The sequence below is a fragment of the Aplysia californica genome, unplaced genomic scaffold, assembly GCF_000002075.1.
Source record: "Aplysia californica isolate F4 #8 unplaced genomic scaffold, AplCal3.0 scaffold00399, whole genome shotgun sequence".
In the NCBI taxonomy this organism is placed as follows: domain Eukaryota; kingdom Metazoa; phylum Mollusca; class Gastropoda; order Aplysiida; family Aplysiidae; genus Aplysia; species Aplysia californica.
Window position 1 is genome coordinate 520399 of NW_004797669.1, and position 9184 is coordinate 529582.

Sequence of the window (9184 nt, forward strand, 5' to 3'; positions counted from 1 at the left end):
TCATCATCATCATCATCATCATCATCATCATCATCATCATCAACTTTCGAAAGACGCTTCCTTCCTTCAGATTCATACAGTGCTCTGCACACAGTTTATCATAGACAGTAGATATGTAGGCACTCTTGTGTTGAGAGGGACACAACGTCCCGACAGAAAGATTGATATACTCGAAAAAAAATGTCCCCACACCATGATCCTTTTTTTTTTTTTCAAGTGTTTTACGGCGCTCGCAACTGTATAAGGTCATATGAGCTTGCGGGACACATTAAACATTTTCTGTTGGTTGGGAATTTTGAATTTTTCCCTGGTGGCGGTCGAAGCCTACTCTTATAAGTTTTAGACCACCAAGGGATCTTTGACGTGCGCAACTTGCACATGGGCCCTCCGAGATTTTTCGACCTTGTCCGAGAAGGCTAGGTGTAGATCTTTCCTACCAGAAGATCAGGGGTGTGGCTGAAAGACAGCAGTAAGGAGCCGAGGAATAGCAGTAGAAAGACTGCAGAAAGAGTTAGGAGCCCAGAGGAGGGGACAAAGGAGGCGAGGGGGCGGGGGTAGAAAGTGGAGAGGAAAGCAGACGACGGAAAATTGCTAAAGAGCAGGAAAGGAGGTGAAAGGAGACAATTTTAGAGAAGAAAATTTTTCGGTAGCTACCCGGAATGGAACCCAGGACCTTTGAATGAGAGGCGAACACCTTAAACTCTAGGCCACGAAGAGCCCCCTACACCATGATTGAACTTGGGTCCTCTGTGTGTGATGGCAAAGTGCCCAAGTGCCACACTACACGTACCACAGTCACAGGTGATGTTGAGTAAGAAGCTTTGCTTTTTTATTAAGTTTGAATGAGTAAAGAAAAGCACACCGACACAATGACAGCCATTTAGTTCAGGGTAATATAAAAACAAAATATTTTAAACAGACAGACAGAAACAACAGAGAGAAAGAAAATAAAGCAGGACCCACCACAATGGTTCTCTCCTACAATGCACCTTTCCTTCAAAACCTATCAAACCCTCTGCACGCAGATGGCACAAAGGTATTCAAGCACACTCAAGCTAATTAGTAATTCAAGCAGAATTTGAATCCCGATGAGTGATAACCCCCCCCCCCAAAAAAAAAAATCAAAAACAAACAAATATAAACAAACAAAAAAAATGAAAATGCAAACTTTCAAGGATGCTTTAATTCATAAAGGCAAACTTGGAAAAGTTAACAAATATTCAATTTACAAATTCCTGAAGGTTTTTAATCTTCCTGCTTAAGGTGTATGGACTTAATAATAATAATAATAATAATAATAATAATAATAATAATAATAATAATAATAGTATTATTATATAATAATAATAATAATAATAATAATAATAATAATAATAATAATAATAATAATAATAATAATAAAAGTATTGTATAGCCTGCTATATCACCATAGGCATAATAGACATAAAAAACTGCTTTAACATCCCTGTAAGATCACACTTTTTATTTTGGACTATGTGCAACAAAAGTCTTCAAACAAGGCTCTCTTTACACAAAACCATGACAGTTAACATACTTCTTGTACTCTTGAATTATTACAATTATGCAGATAGAGATTTTGATAAAAGAAGAGTATAGCCCTCCAGATATTTGCACATCACGGTGATCACACCCTGCTGTTTACTAGATTCTATGTATTTCTGTAACTTACTGTGACCCCTACGTAGACCCTGGATACAAAACATTTCCGTAGTTCAAACGGTTCGAAATAGGAGGAGAGGGGCTATACTTTACTTATACTCATACCAAAAAGATACTGTCAAAACATGAACAACAACGCATCAAATTATGTACTACCTTGTAATGTAATATTCTTATACAACTATGATTATGAACAGAATCTTCTATTTTTCATTCCTATTAACAACACTGTACTTAAAACTTAAACTGATTTGTACTATTGATGACATCACTTCATGAAATCGAAGACATTGTGGAAGGCTTGCCACGTTATCGAAAGACACACCATCTGCTCTGTAATCATTTAAACCAAGGTTTTTTGTGTGCTTTCCTGATTTTACTAAAGAGATTTATTCATTTAAGTAACAGTTCAGATTACAAGAAATACTCTCAGCTTTATTCTAATTTGTTGATGACTTCCCATTTCATTAACTGTAACAGCAACAGCAATGTTGACTGATTGTCAAATAAAAATAATGTAAAAATGGTACATCGATGATTGAGACAGCTAGGGATGTTTCTTAGTCTCATTAAAAAGAAAGAACACAGGGGAATGGTTAGCCTCAACATTAGAACATTCAACTGTGAGCAGTATGTCAAAAGTCTGAGTAAATATTGTTGTGCAGAAAATATATTATTATTTTGTACTTAGTATTTTAGGGTAGTTGTAGTACATTCCTCAAACTATTGTGGTGCCATTTATAACAATGACTGTAATTATAATTAGGAACGACATCACCACCATTGAAGAGTAGCATAATATTGTGGAGACCTCAAAATATAGGAAAGATATGATGATATATCAAAATATATTGTGTGCAGTCAAGTGAAATTATAACTCTGGAATGACACTTTCTTTCTCTTCCATTTACCCACCCACTCCATCTTTCTTCTACTTCTATTCACGAGAACTCCATCAAGGTAGTACCGCGCATATGCTCCGCAACCTTCTTAGCGTGGCCTGTGACATCACTTCCAAAAACATAACTTTTTTTCAGATCTGGTGAATACACGGAGGACGCCGGTTTGCGCCCATAAACCTCTGCCAGTTCCCGCAAGAAGTTGGAGCTGCTTCCACAGCAGAGTCCTATATACTGGATCCCGATCTCCTTCGCTTCTTTGGCGAAGTTGCGAATGTCCGATCGGTTGCATTGCAGGCATGCCAAGTCTAAGGGATAAACGCTCTTCCCTGGGGAAAGACAAGGGGGACATTAGAAAAAAAAAGCTTTATCAAAGTTAGTATTTCTCTACTCAAGAAAAACACACCTTTAAGTTCCCATTTCTTAACTAAAGTAGTAAAAATTAAAGCTAAAATAATAATTTGTCTGTCATGGAATAAGAATGTTAAGATAACATTCTTCCAGTATTTTCTTTCTTTACTTTTCCTTCCTCACTCTATCAAACATAGATTCTTAAACATACACATTAACGTATGCATGCACACACACACACACACACACACACACACACACACACACACACACACACACACACACTCATTAAAACACATGCTCAAAAACACACATAAATAAACATGCGCATACAGACAAGTACAAATCCTTTACTATATCATGTTGGAAAGCTGAATCCTATTCAGGCCAGGTTGGCCCTGACGGGTAGGGTCAAAACAACCTTCCTCCAAAATAATATTAATTGGGTGAAAAATATCATCATCATCATCATCATCATCATCCTCACCGTTTCCCTTGTCATCCTGCATCAGGATATGGGCCATCGACAAAAAACAATATTCTTCATCTTTTCCCTTTTCTGTGCACCATTCTCTTTTACTCGTCTCTAAGTTCAATACAGCAGGGTGTTTAGTTTTAGTTTTAGTAAGACTATTATGGCACTTGCAGAACAATTAGGTCATGTAAGTACCAAAGGTTGGAGGTGTTCCAAGAAAATGACAAACATAAAAAAAGACAGTGGGAGATAAAGACGACAGATGTTTGATAGGAAAGAATAAGCAAAACCCCACCAGAACACCCACCAACCACCCACATAGAGGGGTGTAAAGCATTTACCATCTACAAAAAAAAAATAAATAAAAAACCCCCACCAATAACAAGAAAAAACGCGTGAGAATAAATTGCCCAAATGAAAGACAAACCTGTCTTAGGGTCTGTGAGTGCTTGGAACGTCCTCTCTTTCTCAGTTGTCCTGAAAGGCACGGGTAGGGCTGCAAGTGGGCCCTGGAGAAGAAGAAAAAACAACAAACAGTCAAATATTTTAGTAGGCATAAGTATTGACATATAGCACAATCTGTCCCCGTGGTTTTATGCACCCCGCATAATTTAGCAAAATTTGATCATTTTTTGTACAATTTCTGATTATTTTTCTTAATCATTCTTTGATAAAATTAACAGAATCGGATAATTTCAAATTTTTGGGCTCAGTTTGCATAACTTCAGAATTTTTCTTGCATAAAACGACGCGGACAGCACAATGTTTCATTGGTGTAAAGATATATATTTTACATAACATGAAAACATTTAGATGTGATTGGACGATTAATGATTTGGGAATTTGGGTGCAGGGGTGGGGTGGGGGGGAGGAGGGGGGGAGGGTTGGGGGAGCGGCCAGATGGGGGGGGGGGGGGGGGAGGAGGATGAAACTGCGGGTGTATGTAGGCGCACATGTTCATCTGACGGTGTGTGTGTGTGTGAGTGTGTGTGTGTGTGTGTGAGCATGCGTGTGTGCGTGAATATGAGCGCATGTGTGTAAAGTCTGTTTGCGATAAATCGCACGACTTGACCGAACGGTACCAAAGTTCTGCTCCAATTTTACACTCCTTTTTTCTTTTTAACAAAATGTTATTACATTACTTCGGAAAGCTGTTCAATAAATGTAAAAAGACCAGAAAGCAAAATTTTAAGGGAGAAGTGAACCATTTTCATCCTTTTAACAAATGTACGTACAGTAGACATTTTTTATTGTTTATTATTTTAATTAACATTTAGAATTTGAATTTCAACAAAATATTTCTTGAGCACATGCAGCTGATGCCATAGACTAAGAAGCTGGGACACGAAAAATCAAAATTTTGGCCCCTTTATCGATAGCTAGCATTTTTGTATACCGGTAATATATTATTAAAATATTATTATATATCATATAGCTGTTATGTGAAGGCCGAGCACAAAAATGGGAAGCAACTCTTGGTAGTCTTCATTATCAATACGTATTCAAAGAGTTATCTCCCTTAGCCCAGAACCGCTTTCAAGAAGAGCTTGATGTCATTGCCAAAACGCACACAGAAGGCGCTATATTATAAATGATTTTTTTCCTTATTTTTATTGTAGGTGTTTTTACGCCCCCATCGTCCCAATGTATATCGTCTATGAGGTTTCTTCTTACTCTGCCTGTCAGGACAACCCGGACTAAAAAACACAGAGAAAGGCATACTCGGCAACTCTGGAATAGAACTAAGGTCCCCTGCGTGTGGCTGGGAAGCGCCTAACCACTATGCCAAAGACGCCGGTGCACTATTTGAGAAAGTATTGGTTGAGACCATAAACTTGTTGTGCCATTATATCACAGACCGTGCATTCTGCGCGGGAAAAGCAAAGAATGTATGGGTTTAGCACCCGTATAAACACTATCAGATTATGTAAGAGGCGGGACCTCCCAATTAAACCTCCGTCTCCAATAGAAGCGAGCCTTGGAAACTCTACAGAATGACCCAAGTTCGAGAAAAATCACCCTGGGATTCGAACCTTACATACTTCCACTCACCTTGCAAACTTTCCCTCACCATGCAAACATTCACTTGCCTTGCAAAAGTCCACTCACTTTGCAAATTTCCACTCAGCAAACTCCCACTTGCAAACTTCTTGCAACCTTCTACTCACCTTGCAAACTTTCACTCACTTTGTAAACTCCCACTCACCTTGCAAAAGTCTACTCATCTTGCAAAAGTCCACTCATCTTGCACAATTCCACTCAGCAAACTTCCTCTCACCTTGCAAAATTCCCACTAGCAAACTTCTTGCTTGTTAACTTCCACTCACCTTGCAAACTTCCACTCAACTTGCAAACTGCAAACTTCCACTCACTTTGCAAACTTCTTGCAAACTTCTACATTCCTTGCAAATATCCACAAACTTCCATTCATCTTGCAAACTCCCACTCACTCTGCAAACTTTCACCTTGCAAACTTTCCACTGACCTGGCAAACTTCCACTCACCTTCCAAATGTCCACTCACCTTGCAAACGTTCACGCAGCAAACATCTACTCACCTTGCAAACTTCCCAATTGCAAACGGAAGTCTTGTTAACTTCCACTCCCCTTGCAAACTGCAAAGATCCATTCACCTTGCAAACTTCCACTCACTTTGCAAACTTTCACCTTGCAAACTTTCCACTCACTTTGCAAACTTTCACCTTGCAAACTTCCACTCACTTTGCAAACTTTCACCTTGCAAACTTTCCACTCACCTTGCACACTTTCCTGGCCTCGCGCAGCACGGGCAGCATGGTGGCGGGTCCCCGGGCACAGTTGAGGCCCACCACGTCGGCCCCCGCCTCCTCCAGACGCCGGAGAGCTTCCACAGCCGGCACGTCGTCAGTGGTGAGGTCAGGGCTGTACAGAGCTATGGTCACCACCACGGGAATGCCTGGATGTCATGTGAGGGTGGAGGGTTGGGGGAGGGGGGGGGGGGGAGGGGGGAGGGAGAAGAAGGAGGGAGGGGTGTGGGTTGGGGGTATTTTTTAAAATTGAAGTTCAATACTAAACAATTCCATATCCCTCACCATTTTTTTAAAACAGCATTAAAAAGTGTACATGTACTAATAATACCTATTAATGTAGATCTAGCTAACTGTGTTTCTTAATTTCGTTTTGTTTGGTATTTGGTTCTTTTCTGAGACGCCACTCTCCACATTCCTGGCCCGAACAAAGACAGAGAAGTGCAAACAAATATTTGTAATATAAATTAAATGTCATAGCAAAGAGGTTTGTGTAAACCAAATTATGCGTAATGGTGTTAGAATTTTGAAAAATTAAGAAAAAAATCAAGAACCCTGCTGATACAAACGTCAGAACAAATTTAAAGACTTTTCTACTACTTCGGGCAGCTTGAACACACCCCTACTTCAATGAGCCACAGATGGGTGCCTTGATTCTCCTTTCCCTTTCAGATCACCGACATTTTGCTTCATAGTTTTATCTGACATTTTCGACCGTTTTTGGGTTACTAAAACCATAAGGTCAGAAACCAAATTAAGTTCTATCTGCTCCGTCAAAATTGTAAGATACTATTCGGAGTCGCTATCAAGATATTCAAAGAATTGCATTCGAAAAAGCTTGACATGTGAAACTCAAAATGTTGACATCAAATTTCTCAAAACTAAGTACTGAGCAGATAGAACTTTATAATTCTATGGCAGCGATCTATTTATTATTTAATTGAATCTGTCAAAGGTTTCTGAATGAAGTGCGGGCTTGCAAAACAAAGCAAAAATATCTTATTTCAAAAGGCTAAAAGCTTTCGATTATGCTTCCTCTCAAGAACACTGTAGCCAAAAATCATTCAAGGTGCTCCCAGGACTAGCAGGGTTGTTTACGCGCAGCTGCACCTCAAATATTAGCAACTTATCCCTATCCGTACGCCCTGGGGGTCATTTTGTACCCCGGGGTTGTATTCTTTACATTTTAGAATACTTCTAGTACGAAGATCTCTTTGAAACTTTCAGTATTTTTCAATGCATCATTTTGACAGACTGTTATGCAAAGCCTACGGATCGGATTAACGAGTAAATTTCCTCTTTGGAAAGTGGTGGCACAGTTCCCCAGGTCGTATGGATACGATATTATAATACGACGTACGGATAGGGTTAAACAACTATGACCTTCGCCCTTTCCGGGTAACATTGTTCTCCTGCTGAGGCAACTTGTTTTCATCATCGTTTGTTTGAGTAAAGAGAAGCACATCAACACAATAGTCGTCATTTACTGCTGTGAAAAAGTGAGACAGACGGACAGAGACAATAGAGGGAAAATAAAGAAATCAAACCTATCTGTGACGCCCTCCAACCACCCACTGTTTTTATCATGAGACCACGTGGAACATTAAAGTAGGGCCCAAGGACGTATTTACATAACAAGAACGTATTCACATACCAAAAACGTATTTACATTACACTATCATGGGTCACTGTTCTCTTGCGTGCGATGTATTTGCCCACCTTCTTTGTCACACTTCACCACCCTCTCCATTTTCCCCTGCGAGGCTGTTTATTAATATGAGGTGTAAAACGACAACACACCATACCTTAAAACATTGCATTTCTTGCATTTCTAACATTCTGAAGATCTATAAAGCGTAATCATCACTCATGAAATTTATAATAGACTCCCCTCCCCTCCCCCAACCTCCAGCAGATCATCCGCCGTATTAAAAAAAACCCAACATAAATTATGTTCGATAGGCTCGTGGCTTGCTGTGGGTCTGATCTCTTCTTCTGGTGTCAGGACTGAAGCAGAGAGTGACGGTCAGATCATGGGACCCCATTCCTTCCTGTTGTCTGTCTTCTTGATCAGCTCGGTTTTTCTCTTTGTGTTATTCGTTGCAAAGTTGTTCATGACATCTGTGTATGTTGTTCTTTGTCTTCCTGTGCTGTTCTTTCCCTCTATTTTTCCACACAGCAGCAGTTTCTCTAGTCCATTTGACTTTATCTATTTAGGAGGCCACAGAACCTCAACTGGTTTTTTTTCAGATAGTTCTGATTTACAGATCTTTCCCATCTTGCCATTTGGAGTTCTTTTCTATTTGTTTTCCCCCTTGTCCACGAGATTCTGAGTATTTTCCTTACATATCACATTTCTGCCTCCCCAAGGCTTCTCTCTGTGTCTTTGTTTAGAGTCCAGCTCTCACATCCATACAAATTGGGGGCTAATTCGAGTGTGGAGAAGCACCGGCATGCTCTCCACGTTTTCACTACATGTTACCTATAAGCAATTCTTGAGCTAGCTACGATGACAAGTTAACTCAAGAACATTTCGAAACGCCATTCCTCTTACATTACCCACAGAGGAGTTACAAAATATAGGTAACGCAAGTACAATTACGAGACAAAAGCAGGGAGTTCAAGGAAACGTGGATAAGGTAAAAGTAATTGAAAAAATAACGCTAGCAAACAAACATCACTCACCATTCCCGTATTCATTAGCATCCACCATTCCCGTATTAAACAGCACTTATTATCTTCGTATTCATCAGCACTCACCATTTCCATATTTAACAACCCTCATCATTACTGTATTTAATAGCCTTTAGCCATTCCCGTACTTAACAACCCTTCGTCATTTCCGTATTTAGCACCGCATCTGGCAATGACAATGACAATCTTTATTCATCTCGCAGGGAGAAATTTGTCTTGGTCGTTAACAATGGCAGTAGACGTTACAAAAGTTAGACTTAAAGGTGCACTCACGCAAACGCACAACAAGACAGGACATTA

At 39.7% G+C, this 9184-nt stretch overlaps 1 protein-coding gene across 1 annotated transcript in view; it reads right to left on the reverse strand.

Moving 5' to 3' along the window:
* Positions 1-1462: 1462 nt before the first annotated feature.
* The window catches only part of LOC101859803 (betaine--homocysteine S-methyltransferase 1), a 13377-nt gene continuing 5655 nt past the window's right edge, over positions 1463-9184 (reverse strand). The window contains exons 6-8 of the mRNA XM_005103985.3: positions 6161-6339; positions 3833-3914; positions 1463-2908 (exon numbers count right to left, since the gene is read on the reverse strand). Of these exons, the coding sequence (XP_005104042.1) occupies positions 2622-2908; positions 3833-3914; positions 6161-6339 (548 nt within the window). The 3' untranslated portion in view covers positions 1463-2621. The remainder of the gene's footprint in view (positions 2909-3832; positions 3915-6160; positions 6340-9184) is intronic.